The 23883-nt window shown below is 35.2% G+C and overlaps 2 protein-coding genes across 6 annotated transcripts in view; both read left to right on the forward strand.

Moving 5' to 3' along the window:
* Positions 1–23883, forward strand: part of FNDC3A (fibronectin type III domain containing 3A) — a 178205-nt gene that overhangs the window by 42940 nt on the left and 111382 nt on the right. For 4 of the 5 annotated variants that reach the window (XM_032874034.1, XM_032874032.1, XM_032874035.1 and 1 more), the window contains exon 3: positions 14094–14169. In XM_032874034.1, the coding sequence (XP_032729925.1) occupies positions 14094–14169 (76 nt within the window). Of the gene's footprint in view, positions 1–2454; positions 2463–4487; positions 4491–14093; positions 14170–23883 lie in introns of those variants that run through there. The other variant, XM_032874039.1, reaches the window with a different exon arrangement.
* LOC116877364 (complex I assembly factor TMEM126B, mitochondrial-like) lies at positions 4504–5286 on the forward strand. Its single transcript, XM_032874091.1, is given in 2 exon segments — positions 4504–5109; positions 5111–5286. Coding segments are annotated over 2 exon segments (600 nt in total). The 5' UTR covers positions 4504–4534; the 3' UTR covers positions 5136–5286.

Below are 23883 nucleotides of genomic sequence, written 5' to 3' on the forward strand. Positions count from 1 at the left end.
ATTTTAACAATATTTTTCTTTCAATCCATGAGCATGGAATGTTTTGCCATTTCATTGTGTATTCCTCAATTTCTTTCATGATTATTCTATAGTATGGTTCCTTTGCCTCTTTGGTTAGATTTATTCGTATGTATCTTATGGTTTTTGGTGAAGTTCTAAGTTCCTTAATTGCACTAGGTATTTACCCCAAAGATACAAATGTAGTCATCCAAAGGGGCACTTGTACCCCAATGTTTATAGCAGCAATGTCCACAATAGCAAAACTATGGAAAGAACCCAGATGTCCATTGACAGAAGAATGGATAAAGAAGGTGGGGGGGGGGGTGCGTGCGCGCATGCGCGCGCACGCAGACATGGAATATTATACAGCCATCAAGAAAATGAAATCTTACCATTTGCAATAACGCAGATGGAACTAGAGGATACTATGCTAAGCGAAATGGTCAGTTATAGAAAGATAATTATCATATGATCTCACTGATAAGTGGAATTTGAGAAACAAGGCAGAGGATCATAGGGGAAAAGAGGAAAAAATGAAACAAGAAGAAATCAGAGAGGGAGACAAGCCATAAAAGACTATTAATCTCAGGAAACAAACTGAGGGTTGCTGGAGTAGAGAGGGAAGGGAGGCAGGTTGCTGGGTGATGGACATTGGGAGCATATGTGTTGTGGTGAGCGCTGTGTATTGTCTAAGACTGATGAATCCACAGACCTGTAACCCTGAAACAAATAATACATTATATGTTAATAATAAAATTTTTTTAATTTCCATAAAATTTTTTAAAAAAAGAGATATAACTATAAATCTTATAGATTCAAAAAGGATTATTAGGGAATACTGTGAACAATTATATGCAAACAAATGGGTAACCTATCTGAACTAGACAAATGCCTAGAAAGACAAAACTACCAGATTGACTTAAGAAAAATACTAAAAATCTGAATAGAGCTATAGCAAGTAAAGAGATTGAATTTATAACCAGAAAAATTTCTGCAAAGGAAAGCCCAGACCCAGATGCCTCACTGATGAGTACCACTAAAGATTTAAAGGAAAATTAGTACCAAACTAAACCAGATGGAGACCTAAGAAAACTACAGATCAGTGTTCCTTATGAGTATAGACACAAGATCTTCAAGGTACTAGCAACCCAAACCCAGCAAGGTATAGAATGGATTAGATACCACAATGAAGTGAGTTTTATTCCAGGAATGCAAAATGGGCTCAACATACATAAAGTGGTCAGTCTAATACATCAGTAATAGAACAGGGGCAAAAACTACATGGTCATCTATTTGATAGACTCAGAAGAAGAATTTGACAAAATTCAAACCCTTTTATAAAGGTAAAAATTATCAGTAAACTAAAAACAGAAAGGAATTTCCTCAGTCTCATAAAGGGCACCTATTTAAAAAAAAAAAAAAAGCAACAACACCTATTTAAAAAAAAAAAAAAAGCAACAGCTAACATATTTAATGGTGAAAGACTGAATGCTTTTCCTGCAGATCGAGAATAAGACATGGATGTCCTGCTCTTACTACTTCTTTTCAACATTTTGCTGGAAATTCCAGCTAAGACAAATAAGCAAGTAAAAGAATTAAAGGCATCCAGATTAGAAAAGAATAAAACTTTCTTTTTTCTCAAGTGACATGATCTTATAAAAGAAAATCCTAAAATCTACTTAAAAATTACTAGAATTAATGAGTTCACCAAGGTTGTAGGATACAACTCATTGTAGAAAGATCAGTTATATTTCTAAACTAGCAATGACCTAAGATGAATAAAATAAGTGTTAAGTGTGAAAATGCTTTTGTTAACAAAGTACAACACAACTTTTAGCTAATGATGTTTAATTATCCCCTTGGGCAATCTTGATACCTTGGATTTACTTTGTATTTTCTTTTTTTTAATAGTGTAATTGGCACACAGTGTTGCTTTAGTTTCAGGTGTACCAACATAGTGATTCAATAACTCTTGTTATACTACCTTGGACTTACTTTGAATGCCAGTTTTTAAAGAATAGGAGAATGATTAAAAATAATGGACATGTAAACCCAAATGACATCTGAGTATTTGAATTGGCAGTGATAGTCTAATACTAGTAAGTTCATATACTCTTTCTTCAGAATAATTTTATTTTATTTAATATGGGAAAAATTTATAATACAACCTTTTAATAAAAGTGGCTTTAGAAACTAAAGATTTAATTGTTCCCAGCCTTCACATACATGATCAGTATGATCCTTTGAACTAGGATTAATAAGAAAATAAAAGACATACCTTCTTACAAGTCATTCTGAAGTAGGGGAAGATACAAATCATTAGTTGCATGTGTACACACGGAGATGTGTATGTGTGTGTATGTGCACACACCATAAATACACATATGTACATTCATATATATATATATTTTTAAGATTTTATTTATTTGACAGAGCGAGAGATGGTAAGAGAGGGAACACAAGTTGGGGAGAGGGAGAGGAAGAAGCAGACTTCCCACTGAGCAAGGAACCTGATAGGGCTCAAATCCCAGGACTCTGGGATCATGACCTGAGCTGAAGCCAGACGCTTCACAACTGAGACACCCAGCCGCCCCTGTATATTTTTATATATGGGACATAACCTGATTTTTTTTTTTAACCATTGTCAGGAAATGAAGTATTCCACATAGTCTAGATGATTAGTTAGAATTTTTTTTGTACTGGATTTGAAGGAAATACTTGTTATTTTTGAGGGTCTCCTGTGTGTCAGGCACTGGGGTGAGAGTTTTACATTAAGTGTTTCTCTTAATCTTTCAAAAGCACTGCATTTTAGAAAAGAAGGCACTAAGGTTCACAGAGTTTAAATAATTTGCCTAAAAACCCACACATTTATTAAGTCATGAAGTAGGATTTGAATGTATTGCTTGATGGTAAATCCATATTTGTTTTCTGTCATAGTACTTTTATTTCTAAAAAGCAATTATGAAGACAGATGAGCCTAAACAAAAAAAAATTTTAAGTGTTTTCTAATTATCACATATTATTCCCTGTACTATTCTACCTTAGCACTATAATTGCTGTATTATCTTGCTTACGGATTCATCCTTGTCTCCCCAACTCCACAAACTAACATATACTCGTTGCTCATTAATTATTTGAATTAAATTAATTAAGTGGGTGGATGGTTGACAGATCTCAGTTGTCTATATGGTGGTGTCAAGCATATATTCTTAATTAAGTTTGCAAGTTATTATTCTTCAGAAGACTAAAAACTAAACTCACATTCAGTAATTTGATAATTGTCCTTTTGTTTCCAAACATTAGGCTCTATTTAGACTCTTGCTAAAATATGTTACATCAGCCAATGTATCTACAGATTGACAGGTTCTAGTGAAATGTAGATAAAGGTTGATTGGAAGTTCTTATAATCAAGTCATTTGAATAACACTTTGATGTGTAAGTAATTCAGACATTTTTGTGAATTGATAGTATATTTAGCTGATCAGATAATGCATTCTAATAAGATTGAGGTGCCTGCTATTTATCAAGGCAAATAAATCCAGAAAGTAATCTGAAAAGTAATTTTGGAGCTTGGCAAATCTAGCATGGTACTGTCTGACATGATAGCCATTAACCACTAATTTAAATTAACTACACAAATTAAAAGTAAATAAGATTACACTTTCATTCTTTCATTTTCTCTGGTCATAATTTAAATGCCCAGTACCACTTATGTACACACAGAGGATTATGTACACACAGAGCTGTACACACAGCTAGAGGCTATCCTACCAGATCATATATAAAATATTTCTGTCATTACAGAAAGTGTTATCAGCTAGCCCTGGTCTCAAAGCCAGAGGAAAAGATTTAGGAGTTATTTAGAGATGGACAGTAGTTAATTCAGCAAATATTTGTTAAACTTCTGTGGACTCTGTAACTATATAAATGTTGGAAGTCTTATGAAGGGCTCATGTAGTGGAAGTGACAACATGTAAACGACCAATACAGTTATGTGCTAAGCATTATACTGGGAGGATGTCCCAATTGCTGTGGGCTTTATTACAGGAATAATTTAACTCTGCTTTAGGGTTCAGTATCTTGAAGGAATTAGTAGAATTAAGTAGAAGTTTTTTGTTTATAGACTGAAGTCCTCAAGCACAGAGGTTCAGCAAAGGAAAATGTTAGTTAGCAGAAGTCAAGTCTGAATCAAATACCATGCTAGAGAACAGTAAGTCACGAACCAGGAGATGAGAAGGAAACTCTTGACCATGGAACACTGTAATGAGAGGAGTAGAGTAGGCTAAAGGGTCAGTATGAGAAAATATGGAGAGGTAGGCAGGTCCCAGACCGGTTCAGGAGAGATCTCTTAAACATTGTGTTCTGGGTATATTATCTCACTTATGTGTAAATTGATCAACTTCTAGGCTGGGGGCAAATCTTTAAAGTGACAGATCTATACTATTAATAATAATACTAAGAGCTACATACATGGGACCTGAAGGAAGCAGGTGTGGTGCCGGTGAGAGCCGAGGAAGCGCCCAAGGACATCAGAATGGCAACATACACACATGGTCAGCCCAGTCTTTCTCTCGAAGATGCAAAACTCAGAAGACCAATGATCATCGAAATCATAGAAAAGAAAATTGAATATCTTAGAAAAGAAAAGACTTTAAATATATATGGCACAGCGTTCCTTGGAACAGCAGCTAGTTTCTCTGGAATAATGGCCAACTTCATTTTCAGACATTGCTTCAAGGTTAAACATGATGCTTTGAAGACGTATGCATCACTGACTACACTTCCGTTTTTGTCTACTGTAGTCACTTATAAGCTCCTTGTAACGGATGCTTTGTATTTGGGCAATATAAGCCAGGAAAATTGTGTTCTGAGAAGTTCACTGATTAGCATAATATGTGGTGTTTTATATCCCTGTGGTTTGGCTTTCTCTAAAAATGGACGCCTTGCAGTCAAGTATCATACTGTTCCATTGCCACCAAAAGGAAGGGTTTTACTTTACTGGCTGCTGCTTTGTCAGACAGAGATAAAAGCCATGATGATTCCTCTAGTCTTAGAGACGGCCTTTGGAATATTTAATGGTCTACAGCATTATGCAAGATTTGAAAGTAGACGAGAAAACTGTACATGAAGATTAATCAAAGAGTGAATGGATACTAAATCAGCACAATGGGGTTTTTTTATGATGAGGATTCCGGCATTGCTGAAGCAGTTAAAAGTAACTCTGGACAATTTGTTTCTGTTCCTTTGCCTGGTATACAGTGTACTCAATAAATATTCAGTAATTCAGTATTTAAAAAAAAAAAAAAAAAAAAAAAAAAAGAGCTACATACATGGTGCCTACAATAACAGTAACTAACATGTACAGATAGTGCTTACTGTATGCCATTAACTGTCTTAAACACTTGACATATGTTCGTTCACTTAGTCATCAAAACAACCCCATTAGTATTGAGTTACTTGAAAGCCTTCAGTCATGGATTGAGAAATTACATTGCTAAGGTATCTTAACTATTATTCAAGGGTACAAAGCCCAAAAGATTTTCCCTTTTATTATTACTCTCAACCTCATTAAATTGGCACCCTCGAGTAAGCATGAAGAAGCAGTTGGTTAAAAAAAAAAAAAAAAAAAAAAACAGGGAAAGGATTAGGCATTACAGAGAATTTTGCTCCTGTACTCTCTGTAATCTGAGAGTTGCTGTTTTGTGCTGAATTGTGTTTTCCTCAATCCACTCCGAAATTCATATGTTCTAACCCCCAGTACTTCAGGATATTACTGTATTAGGAAATAGCATCTTTAAAGAGGTAATTAAGCTAGAATGAGGCTATTAGGACAGGCCTTCATCCAGTAGAATTCTCCCTTTTGCCAGTATTCTTCTAATAAGAGGATATTAAAACAAATAACACCTAGAGGGGAGACAGTGTGAAAACATAGGAAGAATGTAGCCATCTGCAAGCCAAGGAGAGAGCCTTCAGAAGAAACCAACCCTGTCAACACCTTGATCTTGAACTTCTAGCCTCTAGAACTATGAAAGAACAAATCTTGGTTTAAGCATCACCCCCCTGCCCATCACCCCACTTTGTTATGGCAGACTAAGATGATAGCCAAGATTATACATTCATAAATATTGGAAAGTGTGAGTACATGTTTTTGACTTTTGGGTTGATTTTTTTGCTCTGCCTTCTAAACCCTCTACTGGGTTTCAGAAATAGAAATGTGAGGTATGTCATTTTCAGACCTGACTTGTACAATGAAGAATGCAAATTGGGTGTCCTTTGGGGTGGAGAGTTGAAGATTAAACTACATCTGCAAGATTGATTCCATACGTAAACATTTTTCTCTTTATTTTTTTTTCAGTGATTATATTTGGTTTTGTTGATTATTTCTTACGAAATATATAGGTGAACATTTTTAGAAATTAAATACATCCTTAAACATTTTACATTGGAGATACATATATATTTTTAAGGTTTTATTTATTTATTCATGAGGGACAGAGAGAGAGGAAGTTAGAGGCAGAGGGAGAAGCAGGCTCCCCACTGAACAGGGAGCCAGACTCAGGACCTGATCCCAGGACCCCAGGGTCATGACCTGAGCCAAGGCAGACGCTTAACCATCTGAGCCACCCAGGTGCCCTGGGTATATATATATTTTTCAAAATAAACAATTTAAAGTGCTAGAGTTTTAGAGAAACAAACATTAAAAGTACTTCTTAAATTCAGAAAGTTAAATGTTTGTTAACTTCACAGAACAAATCACTTATAACACCTTGGGTGTTTTCCCTTTTTTTCCTTTAGCGATTACAGAATATTACCACCAACCTTATTTATTTTATTTGTTTTATGTTAGCTCTACAGCTAACATGTGTTTTGAACTCATAACCCTGAGATCAAGAGTTGCATGCTCTACTGCCAGAGCCAACCAGGCACCCCACCAACCTTGTATTTTTTTACTGAATCCTTTAGGTTTTAAAGTAGTGATACTTTCTGGAAAATAAATAATAGCATGGTTTTCCTGATGGAAATCCCAGATTCCTCATCCTCTCCAGACAGACCGAACTATCTATACAGTATTTTTGAAAAGTTCCCAGGATGATGTTGAGTTGTCTTTCCTTCCATCTAGTGCTCATCATTTCATCTAATACACTTTATTTGTGCTGTGGAGCAGGTCTAAGATTGCTATTTTTCCTAATCTCAATTTACATGTAAAGAACTTAAACTGATAGCAGTTAGGTAAAATTGAAACAGATGATGATGAAGTTATGTATACATATCTTTGAAATGCAAAAGAATGTTTTCAAAGTTATATTAAACAATGAAATGATTAGTAACAGTTGAAAATTAAGGTAGTAAAATATAGGGGCGCCTGGGTGGCTTAGTCGTTAGACGGTTGCCTTCAGCCCAGGTCATAGTTTCAGGGTCCTGTTATCAAGCCCCACATCCGGCTCTCTGCTCGGCAGAAAGCCTGCTTCTCACTCTCTCTCTCTGCTTGTGTTCCCTCTCTCTCTCTCTCTCTCTGTCAAATAAATAAAATCTTTTTTAAAATATATAGTAAAATATAATTTATACCTAGTTGTTTTAACTTTTAAAATAGCGCTAAGGGTGCCTGGTGGCTCAATGAGTTAAGTGGCTGACTTTTCATTTTGGCTTAGGTCATGATCTCAGGGTGGCAAGATCAAACCCCCGCATCAGGCTCCAGGCTTAGTGGGGAGTCTGCTTGATTCTCTCCCTCTTCCTCTGCTCCTACCCCACACTTACTTGCTCTCTCTCAAAAAATAAGTCTTTAAAAATAAATAAATAAAAACATCACTCATTTATTATTGTTTCTTTTAGAATATATGCAGATGTTATTAGTGTTTATTCCTGATATTTAAATTAAGTTTATTTGTATAGACAAAGCATAAATAATTTTTGCACTTTTATTCATCACTTCAGATCCCAAGGTGGTACCCAAGTGCTACATTTTTTATTATAACTGCTCATTTGAATTTGCCTCACTGTAAGTGTTTAATTGATAGAAATTGAATAAATACACTGGGAGTTTACTGTACAGTTGGTTGAATGTTTTTGTAAAATGAAGTAACTTTTTCAGTAATATTAATAATCACTTATTACTTTCTAAAAATAAACCTGGATTGGACTAAATGATATCTTGGGTCTCCAGTTCCAACTTTTCCTGAGCTGTGTGCTGCTTTTTTTAGAGGTGTTCATATCAGACTTGGAACTCTCTAGTGTCTGTGGCCCTTCATCCTTCTCTTTCTTTTTTCACACCAGAGATGTCTTTTCTGCTATTCTGCTTTTTTTGAAATGTATTTCCTTCCCTAAGTAAATAATTTTATATTGGATCCTTTGTAATTTTACTGTTCTTCTATAACTTCTTCCCCAAAACATTCTATCTTTTTTTATTATCAAGGAATTTAGGGAACATGAAATTTTTATTATGTTCTTATAGATTTTTATGGTCTTCATTAATGAATATACTAGGCATATTTAAACCTTTAATCAATGACATTTTCATATCTTTTGTGTTTTAATGTAACATTTTTGTAGAAATAGTCCCATGTGTCATCATAGCTTACTTAATGAGAATAATTTTAAAATACACATGGTGTGGGGTGCCTGGGTGGCTCAGTGGGTTAAAGCCTCTGCCTTCGGCTCAGGTCATGATCCCAGGGTCCTAGGATCAAGCCCCGCATCAGGCTCTCTGTTCAGCAGGGAGCCTGCTTCCTCCTCTCTCTCTGCCTGCCTCTTTGCCTACTTGTGATCTCTGTCTGTCAAATAAATAAATTTAAAAAGTCTTAAGAAAATAAAAATAAAATACACATGGTGTATGACATTATCTCCAGTCTTTGTCAATAAATCTGCCCTTTGGGTTAGGTATCTCAGCCAAAACATGTTTTAAGCATATGTTTCTTATTTAAGAAGCCATGTAAATATTAGTAGTGCTGATTATTTAAGTTGAGAATATTCTTAAAATGGTCACTACTACTGTACATGTCTCTGTTCGCAATACTGGAAATTGACCTTTGGTGGATATTCAAATAATTGCTTTTATCAACTATCCTTTCAGCCACTGTTGACACTGTTAACTCAAACCAGGCATTAGAAGTTCCCAGCATTTGCACTAAAGGATGTTAAAGGAAAACTGGCTGGCTGATATATTGTATCAGTAGAATCTTGAACATGGCATCCCATTATATTCCATTATATCCCTATTATCAGGGATATAATACGAGGTGAGAGAAACTGATTAGAGAAGAGAAACCCGTTTGCAATGAGTATAATGAACCTGTCAGGACTAAACTCTGATTTCTTAAAGGGGTTAGGGATTGAAGGACTGGCAGTGCATTTGAGATAAGTATAAACCTAAGAGTATAAATCATTGTTTTCTGTGAAATGTAAAGATCTTGAAGAATTTCATTGTTAAAGTCCAATAAAGTACTAGGTAATCATTTTATGATACTGCATTTATAACATTTGGCCTCGAATATATCCCTTTGCAAATCGAGCCATCAATGATATGAATCACAAAATGAGGGATAATTTACCAGGTTTCCTCACCTGTCACACTTCTTAGAGTTACTTTGTAAGATTTCTGTGGTCACTAATTACATGATCTGTGTTAAGAAGCTGTGCTGTTATGATTATGCAATTTTGTGTGTGGCTATATTTTATCTCAGTTGGAATAGCTGTCGTTCATAATTCTTCTCCTTATTATTGTACTATTGTCTGTAATAAGATTATGGAAAATTTACACTGTGTTTGTGCAGATGAATATAAAATGATGTAGGAATCCACATAGTTTGAAGATATGTAAATTCTACATTTTGAAGCTGGACAAACCTTGATGAGGTGCCAGAAACCTATGAGTGTGCTTAGAATTCAGGCATGCACCTTTATTACAGAGTAGCTCTGGTTTGATGTGTGATGTTGGCAACAGTGAGGTGATTTTCAAAGGTGTGTGCATGTGAATTTCTCCTAATCACCCCACATTTTTTTAAGACTTACAAATAATTTTCTTGGGACGCCTGGGTGGCTCAGTGGGTTAAAGCCTCTGACTTCAGCTCAGGTCATGATCCAAGGATCCTGGGATCGAGCCCCACATCGAGCTTTCTGCCTACTTGTGATCTCTGTCTGTCAAATTAATTAATTAATTAATTAAAAAATAATTTTCTTAATTGCTGTTACTCAGTGGCATAATTTGAATCCTATAACTTTCTTGCTCTGCACATGAAGGCAGGTATTTTTGTCCATTTTGTTTACTACTCTATACCCAATACCTAGAACAGAGCCTCACCTGTAATAAGTCCTCAACAAATATTTGTGAAATGAATGAATGAACTCCCAGTGCTCACTGTTTATCTATTTAATTCATTTAATGGAAGTTTATTGAAAACCTGTTATGAGCCAAGCTCTAGGGTATAGCATTTTGTAAGACAAGATGTTGGCTTTTAGGGGGCTTTTGTACTAGTGGAATAGAAACTGCTCAGTAAACCACTAACCAAATAACTACACAAAATAATTTCAAATAGTGACAAGTGCTAGGTAAAAAATAAAATAGATTGATATGGTAGAAACTATGTGAACATACCCTAGAATTTGCTGGTCAGGGAAGGTTTCTCTGAAAAGATGACATTTGAGATAATGGAATAATAAGGAGCTAGTCCCCTAAATAAAACCCATGTAGAGAGATAAGTTTCCTAGATTTTATAAAATGCATTTTAAAGCCATCTACCTGCATAAAATCTCCCAAGGTTCAAGAATCTTCTCCGGGGGGAAAAAATTACCTGGCCGGAAAAGGTTACTGACTACTTTTTTCTCTTGAATTTTTTTCTCTTGGTTATCCTTCACTGTGATTTCTGTTAAAACTATTTGTTCATCCTCCAGCATTTCTTGTATTGTGATTCATTATTTCTGTTCTTACTTTTGTTTCCTTTTTTTTTTTTTTTAATTTTCTTTGAGTTAACCCTGCCTTTTCACATTTACTTGGACACATACTAATTTTCAGTCTTTTCTGTTGTAGGTATTTAAAGGTCTGCGTTTTTTGGTCAATACAATTTTGCCTATATTCCAGAGTTTTAACATACAATGTTTTGGTTATACTTCACTGCTATTTTCTGGTTTTTGTTATGATTGCCTAACCCACAAATTACTGAAGCTCTTTAAAATTTGCAAGTACATTTCTATATTACTGATTCTGATTTAACTGAAATTTGTAAGACTTGATTTATGATGTTCTCAGTAATAGTCCATTCTTTTCATTTTCATGTCAATTGCCTATATGCTTCAAAACAGTATGTATATTTTCTAATTATTAGGTGCAATATTCTTTACATGGCTATTAAACCAAGATTATTGGTGGTGGTGTTAAGATCTTCCATATCCTTGATGATTATTGTCTACTTGTTCTGAGAAATAGACCATCAAAATAATGGGTTTGGCATTTTCTCTCTGTAACTTTTTTTTTTTTAAGATTTTATTTATTTATTTGACAGAGAGAGATACAGTGAGAGAGGGAACACAGGCAGGGGGAGTGGGAGAGGGAAGCAGGCTTCCCACTGAGCAGAGAGCCCGAGGTGGGCTGGGATCATGGCCCAGGGCCCTGGGATCATGACCTGAGCTGAAGGCAGATGCTTAACGACTGAGCCTCCCAGGTGCCCCTCTCTGTAACATTTTAAAATCTAATTTTATTTTCTCTCTTTTTAATATGCAAGCTTAGTTCATTTATATTTATTTTATTAATATATTTGGATTATTTCTAACAATTTATTTTGTGTTTTCCATTACCCCTACTTCTTACCTACTTCCCTTGAAGTGAGGGTCTTTCAGTCTTTGCCTGAAATATTAGCCAAGGAGGTGAAAGATTTCTACCCTAAAAACTATAAAACATTGGTGAAAGAAATTTAAGATGACACAAATAAAAGGAAAGGTATCCCATGTTCATGGATGGGAAGAAGTAATGTTATTAACATATCCATACTACCTAAAGCCATCTTAAGATTCAGTGCAGTCTCTATCAAAATTCCTGTGGCATTTTTTACAGAAGTAGAAAAACTCCCGAAGTGTATATGGAACCACAGAAGAACCCCGAATATCCAAAACAATCCTGAAAAAGAATAAAAGTGGGAGGCATCACCACTTCCTGATTTCAAGCTGTATTATAAAGCTATAATAATCAAAACAGTATGGTTCTACACAAAAACAGAGACTTAGACCAATGGAAGAGAATTGAGAGCCCAGAAACAAACCAATGCATGTATGGTCAGCTAACATTTGACAAGGGAGACAAGAACACTCAATGCAAAAAGACAGTCTCTTCAATAAATTGGGCTGGGAAATTTGGATATTCACATGTAAAAGAATGAAATTAGACCCCCTGACCTTAAACACCACTCAAAAAAATTAACTGGTAATGGATTAAAGAGGAGAAACTACATAGAAATTTTTCCCTTCTGTGTTGATATTTATAGTAATGGAAAAATTGAAAGCTACCTAAATTCCTTATATTAAGAGAATTGTTAAGTAGTTTATGGTATGGTCATTTGTTGAAGTACTTTGAGTGATTAGTAGCATGGAAAAGTCTTTTTAAAAATATTAAACTTCGGGCGCCTGGGTGGCTCAGTGGGTTAAAGCCTCTGCCTTCGGCTCAGGTCATGATCTCAGGGTCCTGGGATCGAGTCCCGCATTGGGCTCTCTGCTCGGCAGGGAGCCTGCTTCCCTCTCTCTCTCTGCCTGCCTCTCTGTCTACTTGTGATCTCTGTCTGTCAAATAAATAAATAAAATCTTTAAAAAAAAAAAAAAAATATTAAACTTCGAAAGATACCAAATTGGAGATTTTATATATAATATAATATAATATAACTATATTTTATATATTTGTATTATATTTTATATATAATATAATATATAATAATATAATATAATTAATATAATATAATATGTAATATGTAATATATAATATAGTATATAATATAATATAAATATATAAATGTATTTTATATATTTATGTTATATAAAATATTATATTATATTATATATAATCTCTAATTATATATTATATATAATATAAATTATATTTATATATAAAATCTCCAATATATATTATTAGAATATATATAATTATATATAATATAAATAATATAATATAGAATATATAGAATATATATATGCCCCTTAAAATATATATATAAATATATGTACTTATATAAATACATATAAATATATACAATATGTATTTTTATATGTAAATTATATATAAATAATATTTATTTATATATATATATTTTTTAAAGGGCAAAATTAAGCCTATACATAGGGAACGAGACTAAGAAATTTATTAAAAATTAACAGAATTTATTATAGGATAGAAGGACTTCGGATTTTTTTCCAGTTTTCTGTTTTTTAGATGTCATAGAATTAGAATATATAATCTATATAATGAAAACTACTTAAAAGGGTGGGATTAGGGACGCCTGGGTGGCTCAGTTTGTTGGACGACTGCCTTTGGCTCAGGTCTTGATCCCAGAATCCCGGGATCGAGTCCCGCGTCGGGCTTCCAGCTCCACGGGGAGTCTGCTTCTTCCTCTGACCTTCTCCTCACTCATGCTCTCTCTCACTGTCTCTCTCTCAAATAAATAAATAAAATCTTTAAAAAAAAAAAAAGAGTGGGATTAATTTAACATATTCCCAGATATAATTTGAAATGTCCTACTAATTCAGGTATGCTCATCTCAAGCTCTTATCATCAATTTATACTTAATCTTAAAAAAATGAAATACTTAGCAACAAATGAACTAAGCATAAATCTGCCAAATATTGTTTGACTCTATCTTTGTTTCAGAGTGAAGTTTATTAACTTTCCAATAAAGGTGTCCCGCTGTATTTCCTCGAGGAAAGTGAAGTAACACTTTTTTAACGAACGTGTAAACTGTGTAATCCCATTTTCCTTCCCGTTCTCATTAAGCTTAAATAGCTCACATATTCTAGAAATATTTAGTATTTTGTTATACTGATGTGCCCTATTTTGATTGTTGTTTGCTCTATTATTTTGTTTTTTTGTTTTGTTTTGTTTTAATACTTCTTTCTCTCATTTTAAGGTCATTCTGGTACAAGTTAACCCAGGGGAAGCATTTACAATAAGAAGAGAAGATGGACAGTTTCAGTGCATTACAGGTAAGAATGGTAATTTGTTATCCTTTGAGATGACAAAAATTTATGGTACATAAAAGTTTATACACTTATGGTTTCTTCCTTTCTTTCTCACTACTTCTGCCACACCAACGCACAGACTCTGAATTCCTTATGACTTAGTCTAGTAGCATCCTTTTTAGTCTCTTTTCCCTGGTTTCTTGATTAATCTTACATTCCCCTTCTCAGAAATCTTCAGTGAATTCAATTCAGGTTCCTCTGTCTTTTAAGAAAATTATTGCATCTTGAGGCGCCTGGGTGGCTCAGTGGGTTAAAACCTCTGCCTTCGGCTCAGGACACGATCTCAGGATCCAGGGATCCAGCCCCGCATTGGGCTCTCTGCTCCGCAGGGAGCCTGCTTCCCCCTCTTTCTCTCTGCCTGCCTCTCTGCCTACCTGTGTGTGATCTCTGTGAAATAAATAAATAAAATCTTAAAAAAAAAAAAATTATTGCATCTTCCTTGTCTTGCTTTCACTTTCCCTTTAATATTGTGTCCCTTTATCTTGCTAAGTTGGCTTATTCACTATCTTCTTGAATCTCTCTTGTACTTTCTGTACTATTCTTATCTGTAATCTGTCCTTACCTCCGCCATCCCTAGCCTGTCCAAATCCTACCAATGCTTCAAGACTGAGTTCAGATCTTATCTGTAAAAAAATTTTTGTAAAGTCACTAGCCATCCCCCCCCGCCCAGCAGTTATGATGAACAAAAATGTTTCCAGGTATTACCGTATGTCCCTGGGGGAGGTGGGGGCAAAAGCACCCACAGTTGAGAACCACCACCCTATGTAAAGAGAAGAGCAGTAAAAAGATAGTCACTGACTTTGGTATTAGAGAACCTGGGTTTAAATCCTAGCTCTGCTATTTAACCTCTAAGAGGTACATTTCTCATCAGTAAAATTCCCTTTCTTATGAATAATATTACACCTCTTAGGATTGTAAGGGTTAACTAATATGCATGTAAGGCACTCTAAACCACATCTAGCACATACAAGGCATTCAGTAAATGGTATAAAGGATGTTGCGGTGTTGTTTAATAGAAAGTGACTGATTTTGAAACCCTTAACTAATTATTTATTATTCATTTAACAAGTAACTACATACTTCCTTATAATATTTGTTCCAGTTATATCTTTTAAGCCATTTAAATTTTGTGTGTTTAACTTGAAATGTTTATTCAGTTTCTCCAACTAAGTCCTAAGCACTTTGAGGGCAAATACCATTTCTTAAATTTCTTTGTATTCCCTTCAGTATTTGGCCTTCTACATATTGGGTGCCTAACTAGTAGTTGTTGTTTTAATTTGAAAGGAGCATGATAAGTAGGTTGACCAGGTGCTTTCTGTTCCAAACTGGTACTTCTGAGAGTGTAGGAGGACCCTGGCAACTACTACAAAACAACTTAACAGCCAAGATTGTACCAGGTAAACCAAGTCTTATGGTACCCCTCCATCTTACTGGCACAATCTAATCTATTTTATCAAAGAAGAAACAGACTTTACTCTTTCCAGAGAAGTAATTAGCTCAGTAATTAAAATTAAAATTTTTAGCCTGCTCTCCAAATCTTACATGCCTTCTATTCTCTAAGTCAACTTAAATCTGTGTATCAATTAAGGTAACTTCACACACAAATATTATGAGCTTAAAAGAAACCAGGTAGTAGAATTTATAAGCAGTATAGTGAAACTTTGCCTGTCTTTACTTGTTAATTAGGCTTTTATAAAATAATTCCATTTTCATATTGGATAACTCTTAGAATGTACGTTTCTAGTAGAGCACACATCTTAGGTTTATTTATATATTACTTAAAATTGTTTTCAATAAAAATTGTTTATGATGGAAGCATTTTAACTAGTATAACATTGATCTCAAATACATCTGCAAATGAGGATCCTCATTACTGTTAGAGTGTGACTTAAAATACAAAAAAACTTTAATTGCAGTTGGATAACCAGACTTTGAATTTTAAATAACTTCTATTTTAAAAGTTAATTTGTGAGAGACTATGGACTCTTGAGAAGCAAACAGGGTTTTGGAAGGAGGGGGTGGGGGTTAGGTGAGCCTGGTGGTGGGTATTAAGGAGGACACGTATTGCATGGAGCATGGGTGTGGTGCATAAACAATGAATCTTGGAACACTGAAAAAATAAATAAAAGTTAATTTGTAACTATAATTTGTGAATTTCCTCCCTTATAAAATATAGTAATCTGATTTTTATGTGGTAATTATCCCTTCAGTCAGGATAAAAAAAAAAGACTAATTTATAATGTGCCAGTAGTACTAACAATTTCTTAATAGTAGGAACTGACTACCATGTGAAGATATTTTTAGGCAGGGACACATTTCTCTGCTTCTGTAGGAAAAGGGAGACTCCTTTCTGAATGACAGAGTAGACTAGTGGAGACGTTTTAAAATTACTAGGCAGAGTTTTTAAAAACACAGGATAGGATAAGGAGAACCTGAAAAAAAGTAAAAAGCCCTCTCCTTTTTATGTTTTGTTTTTGTTTTTGTTTTTGTTTTTAATTAAAAGACAGGATGAAGGTGGAAGGAGTAGTAGTAAACAAGGGACTGGGGTAAAGTTTTTATTAAGACCAATGTGCCCTCACTCCAAACAAGAGAAGACAGGTTGAGAAAAGGCTAATGACTTCTCGAGCTCATCTTCTTCTTTTCTTCCCCTTTACTATCACTAGTTTCTGTTACGTGGCAGACATCTTCCTGAACTAGTTCTAGAGCTAGGTAAAAGTTAAGGAGAAGTAGAAGCAGAGGCAACAGATAACAAAGAGAAAGTCTTAAGGGAGGAAAATCATATGCCAGTGAAGCTCAGAATAAAATAGGATCCTTGGCTCTAAGGCTATCAAGTTAGGAAAACTTTTCTCTTCACAGCCCCTAGACCAATAAAGAAAACCTCAGTAGTAAAACCTGAAAACTGAGATAAATCCAGTGTAAATTAGTAAACATTTGAATTAAAGACTGTTCTTTTTTAAAGTAGTTTTATTATCTGTCAAGAATTTATAAAACAGAAACTAGGTTAACAAATCACAGGGAACTTTATAGATCTAGATAATCCCCTTATTTTACTGGAAGTCATAATTTGTGAGTTATAGCTAGTTATGGGCAGAGCTCAATATAATACTTTTTCTACTATAATATACTTACTGGAGAGACAAATTGTTAAATGCTTTTCTCCTTGAATTTACTAAGTTTCTCCTGAGGTATACTCTGCCAGCTGTTGGAAATACAAAGAAAACTAAGATACTGTTCTGTGACCATAAAGCTGTTAGTTTTGTTAGACCATTTATAATTTTTACCCGTGACTATTAATATTTAAATAAATGCTTAGGGTGACAGTTAAAAAAAAAAACAAACACAAAGTAGTAGGGAAGAAAGGAAGAAAATTAACAATTGTATTACAGTATAAAAAGAACTACAAGAGACATGCACAGGGTGTTGTGGAAGCAAAGGAGGATTACTGTGATGCAGAGTGATAGTCAGGAAGAAAATCTGTCAAGGAGAAATTGATTTGTGACCTGGCTTTAAGGACAATAGCAAATGACAAAAGGATCTCAAGGAAGCATTTTAGACAGGAAACATATACAAAAGCAACAGAAGGAAAGAATAGCTTGACTTTTTTGAATAACTACAAAGAGATCAGAATTTCTTAAAAAGTTGTATGAAAGGGATATAGATGTAAATGAATCTGAAAATGTAGACAGATCTTGAAATGGCTTGAATGCCATATGAAGAACTTTAACTTTATTGCAAAGGTGAGGAAGAGTCATTAAAGGAGATTATGTTGGAGAGTTAACATCTAGTTCACAGTTTGGAATGACTGGCGATGTCTTTACGATGTACTATATGCTGGCTAACTGAACATAATAAAAAAATTAATTAAAAAAAATGAGAAGATGGGCAGTGTCTTCCTTCCAATAAAATGGAACAAATATTCTTCTAAATGCAGTGCTGAGCTTCTCTCTCTTCCTTTTACCCCTAAAAAAGAAAAAAGGAGGAGATAAATGGTCAGGAGCCAGAAACAGGACTCTTCAATATTTGTTTTTCAAATTATGTTTCATATGTATAATGAAAAGATTATACTTTGTTCATTGGATTTGATCATTTTTTATTGTTCCATGCCATTTTTTCTGAGTCTTATCCAGGGCCTAATGTCTTGTCTTCCTTTTACTCTTTATGTTATATCATCTCCTTTTAGTTCCTACACCACTCTTAAATATCTAAAAGTGTAGTTCCCTGCCTTTTACAACTTTCCAGTTGCCATTCTCCCCATTGGTTAGGTTTATTTATACTGTTTGATTCTGACCCATATGTCATTTTTGACATCCTAAGCCATTATTGCTTTCAGTACAAATACATTATTTCTTCTGAAATCAGAGTATGATCTTGAATCTTTTTTCTTTTGAAAGGTATTTTGACACTGTTTTAGCAATTTGATGTTTTTATGTTTTCTTCATGAAGTGCTTTAATAGCATTTCAACAGATTGTTTTGTATGATGATAGATATTATGAAAATTAATTCATCCTTGCCTGGTAATTGTATATAGGAAAGTAAAAATGTATTGAATGAGTAAGTTTTCAGGTTTAGTATTAATAATTCTTTGTAATATGTGCTAAAGACTGCTTTTCTTAGTTTTGTTTTGTGGAGAAGTCTGAAGAATAGAGAATTAGGCAAAGTTTCTGAATTTGGTTTACTGGGAAGCATACTTCATAGAGAGTATATGGTAAACTCTTTTAAGATCCCTGTTGGAGAGCTGGCTTTTAATGGTGGTAAATGGTACCTATCTGTCAGACATCATCTATTCTATGAAGTGTTTGCAGAAAAGGCCTTTTTTTTTTTTTTTTTTTTCCCAGTTTCTCTCCTCATCTACTTCTGGATGCCAATACAGAAATAAATGAGGACAGAAATTATGTTTTACGTATGTTTGTAGCTCTGGTTCCTTGCATAGCACTCAGCACATAGAGAGTAATTAAGTGGAATGAGGAAGAGGAAAAAAACTAATGTTTCTTGACCATTTTCTACATGTCAAGAAAATGGAATATATATTGACAAACACTTTGCTCTAAAAACACCCCTTCCTAAAAGACAGGTATGGCTCACTTTTTTTTTTTTTCTTTCATGACTCCTCAAAAAGAATAAATAGGACTAGAGATTAAGAACTTTTTAATTAAATGTCTAGTGGCTTTGCACTGTTATGGAACTTCTGCTTTGGTGTGATTCCATGCTACTGTATGCTAAAGAAGTTACAAAAAAAGCAAAAAGAATATATAGACCAGCTCTGCCTAAATAGTTTTTATATGCCTTACCCTCTTCAAATTATATATTTTAGGAAGATAAGCAGTGATATTGATGATTGTTTAATTTCATTAACCTAATAGAAGAGTAGTTAAGCACATGGTACTTGGATTTGAGTTCCAGCTCTATCATGTATTCTTCTATCAGTCAGATTATAGTAAGCAATTAGTGATTATTTTTACATCCTGTCTTACCCTTGTTTGTTGTAAATATGGGGTGTGCGTGTGTGTGTGTGTGTGTGTATCCATCATGTAGAATTTGGAACATAATTAATCATAGAGATTATTATTATGCTATACCTTTTTGGACATAGTTTATATCTGTGCAGTCATAGAACCCAAGACCTGCATCAGACATATGACCCCTAATTATGCTAATCATGAATTACCTAGATGTACATTTTAATGATATATTTTGCAACATTACTTTCACAGTTACATTTCAACAACAATGAAGACTTTATATTCTTCATCCATTCATTGATTCAGTATTCAGTAAAAGAAGTGTGTAAGCTGGGACTCTTTATTTCCTACAACTTATTTGACAGACTTTCTTACATATCTTCTATATCTTATGTGTCATTATGATGAAATGAAATTTGGTTACTGGCCCAATGCCAGTCTAAAGCTTTGTCTTATGTTGTATTATCCAGGACTTTGTTCTCAAGGGCTCTCTTTGACTGACCTTCCTTCCTTCCTTCCTTCCTTTTTTTTTAGAAGTCCTTTTTTTAAGATTTTATTTATTATATATAGCGAGAGAATGAGCAGGGGAGGGGCAGAGGGAGAGGAAGAAGCAGACTGCCCACCAAGCAGGGAGCCTGACTCAGGGCTCCACTCTGAGACCCCGGGATCATGACCTGGGCCAAAGATGGATGCTTAATTTACTGAGCCACTGAGGTAACCCTGTCTTTCTTTAATCAATAGCTTTGACACAGTAAATGGCATGTTTATGAGATTTTCAGGTGTCAGAAAGTTACCAAGAACAACTAATAACAATAAATGTCAAGCTCAAGAGATCAGAATATATTGAAATGATAGGTCAGAACCAATAGGATAAAATGTAATAGGAATAAATACAATTTACATTTGGTTTGAAATTTGGCTGCACCAGCAACGTGCAGATGTGTATTAGTCAGAGTTCCTTTTAAATAGACTCTTGTATATTAAACGCAAAAGGAATATAAGATGATATTGAGAGTCTTCCTCTTCTTTCCTGCGTGGTAGTTCAGACCTAAAGCCATTAGGTCATACAGAACAATATAAATACCTGTCATGGTTCATAGGGTTGCCATAACACTATACCAGGCACTGGTGGCTTATAAAGAACAGAAATTTGTCACTATTCTGGAGGCTGGAAGTTCAAATCACGGTGCCAGCATGGTTGGATTCTGATGAGCGCCCTCTTTCAGGTTGCAGACTTCTGAATTCTCACTGTATCCTGGAGGAAGGGGCAAGGGAGCTCTTAGGGTTTTCTTTTATAAGAGCACTAATCCCATTTATGAAGTCTCCACTCTCATGATTCATCATCTCCCAATGGCCCTACCTCCTAATACCATCACATTGGGATTAGGATTTCAACATATGAATTTGGGGTAAATACATTTAGTTTATAGCAATACTGCATTGATAGGAGTGGGTGAAATGAGCTGCAGTGCCCCACAGTGGGATGTCAGAGCCTAAACTGGGTAAGGAGTTCATCAGATAGGAGAAGAGCCTAATTCAGAGTCAGTACCCAGACTGAGGAGAGAATTCACACAGCAAGGTGTCCTGGTATGGGGACTCAGAGTCAAAGCAGGCTAATGAGAGTATCTCAGGAAGGGGTGGCCTGGGGTAAGGTCTAAGAATCTCAGCAGGATAAAGAAGTCATCAATACAGTTTGGTAGCCCACTATAGGGAATCTGTGGCAGAATAAGGTGAGAGTATCTATATGTGAAGGCATCCTGATGTAGGGAGTCAGGGCCCAAAGAGAGTGAGGAGGTCATCTGTGTGGAGGGGTAGGCTGACGTGTTAGAGCCCCAGGAGGATCAGATTATTCATACATGCTGGAGTTGGTCCTTAGAGTCAAAGCCCAAGTCAGGGAAAACAAAACAAAACAAACAAAAAAAGTCCACACAGAGGACAGTCTGCTGTTGAGTGTGGAGGACCTCCGCTAAGTGACAGCCTGACATGGGGTGTCATAGCCCCATCAGAGTGATGTAAATGTCCATACCGTGGAGGCAGTCAACGAGAAGAGTCGGAGCCCAAGCAACGTGAGGGCAGTTATGGGATAGGAGGTGACTTGGTTTGAGGTGTCAGAACCCAGATGAGGCAAGGAGGATATCTACATGGGAGGCAGGGGGTGGGGCCCAGCAAGGAGAATTGGATCCTGAACATGGTGAGGAGGGTATCCCTCTGTCGTGGTAGGAGATACAAAGCCCAAGGAAGTCCCCATCTGCATGTGGGGAACAGCCTAGCATAGGAAATCAGAACCTGACTGGGGTGAGGTGGGCATCCCCATAGAGGAATAGCCTGGTGTGGATTATCAGAGCCCAAGCAGGGCAAGGAGGTAGTCCACGTGGTGGACTGAGGGGTAGAAGGCCTGGTATGGGGAGTCAGAGGCCAAATGCGGTAAATAAACAAATATATATATATATATATATATATATATACACACACACACACACACACACACACACACACACACACACAGACACAAAAGTGGAGTGGGTAGTCCAGCATAGGGTGTTAGAGCTTGTGTGTGATGACATAGAGGCAAGGAGAGAAGGACATCTATGTAGAGGGTTGTGGGGGGTGGAGTAGGCTCAACAGGGGGAATCGGAGCCCGAGTAGGATAAGGCCATCCATCCTGGGAGACAGAGTGGAATTAGGACAACTTCACAGGACAGGAATGTGGCAGAGATGGAAGATTGATTATATATACAGGGGACTAATTAAAGAAATAGTTAACATTAAAAATCATGAGAACTGGGTTTCTTACTATCTGAGGAGTTTTAGATGTGGGGAGAAAAGAAACTAGAATAAATCCTGGTGGCAACTGAGTCAGAAAAATCAGATATTCCTGACTCTGGTTCTGGGGCAGAGAAAGTACAAGAAGACTTAGACTGCAAAAACAAAAATGTAAATTCAAAATAGCATTGAATTCACCTTGACACTTTTTCTACGCATAGGAATCAGATCATAATCCAGGATGGTAAAATCCAGGATGGTAGAATGATCAGATTCCCGGCATTATCTTTGGATGGCATATTACTCTGGTTAGATGGTATCCTTTTAACATATTTGAAAGAAGTACTGACAGAGACTGAACCTGGGAGTGTAATAGGATAGCATAGACTCAAGAAATTATTCTTGTAAAAGACTATTAATACTTGAAGAATGTTTTACCTAGAAGAGACCTGTGACTTGAAGACATTGTTCTCTGAACCTTTAGAGGGCAAAATTTAGACTAACTTGTAAGAGTTGCAGGGAAGCAAATTTTGACAGGGAACTGTTGAACAATACGGCTCTATAAAAATGGAGTCATTACTTTATTATACCTGAGTGCCATCACTGTATGTGCTCATGCACTGGTTGAGTGGCATTATGAAAGTGTTGCACAGAAAAGATTAGGTAAACTCCAATATGTATTCTAACTAAAGATTCGTTGATTCCAAAATTACTTGTTAATCAAACTGAGATCGCTTTTGTTAATTCTGGGAATGAGTACACTGGTGGAGAGTCTTCAATTTAATAAGTATATCTGTGCATGAGCATATTTCATAAAGTGGTTGACCTAATGAATGGTCATTGCTCAGAACAGACCTATGAACAAGATCGCAACTAGTTAATTTATTAATCCTCATTCCTAATGAAATAAACTCTTGAAAAAGATACTTTAACTGAATTTTATAGGGACAGGAACAATGATGCTGTCTTTGTCTTGGTACATAACACTTAACTCAAGTGTTCAGGGATTATTAGTTTTCTTCTATTTGGTTTCCTTAATAAGAGAAATTGTCTCTTTTTCATTTCTGATTCTCTGTACTAAAATAATGCCTTTAAGTTATTAGGCATGCTGTCAATATTTATTGAAATTAACTGTTAAAATATTTTTAAGTATATTGGTATACTCGTTTGCCTTCCAACCTACTATATACTAAAAATATACTTTAATACTTAGGTATATATGATTACTAGTTCATATTGAACTGGTCTTCAATATGAAGACCAGTTAAGATTGTGGGGTACCATAGATATGTTAACTTAAATATGTAAATAGTGAATCAAAGATAATGCTGGGAATCTGATCATTTTTAACATCCTGGATTTCTGCTTATCATGATCTGATTCCTATATGTAGAAAAAGTGTCAAGGTGAATTCAATTTTGTTGAAAAGTATTAACCTTTACTTTCTCATATCTC

This window comes from Lontra canadensis, unplaced genomic scaffold, assembly GCF_010015895.1.
Source record: "Lontra canadensis isolate GAN:19392208 unplaced genomic scaffold, GSC_riverotter_1.0 scaffold51, whole genome shotgun sequence".
NCBI classification, from domain to species: domain Eukaryota; kingdom Metazoa; phylum Chordata; class Mammalia; order Carnivora; family Mustelidae; genus Lontra; species Lontra canadensis.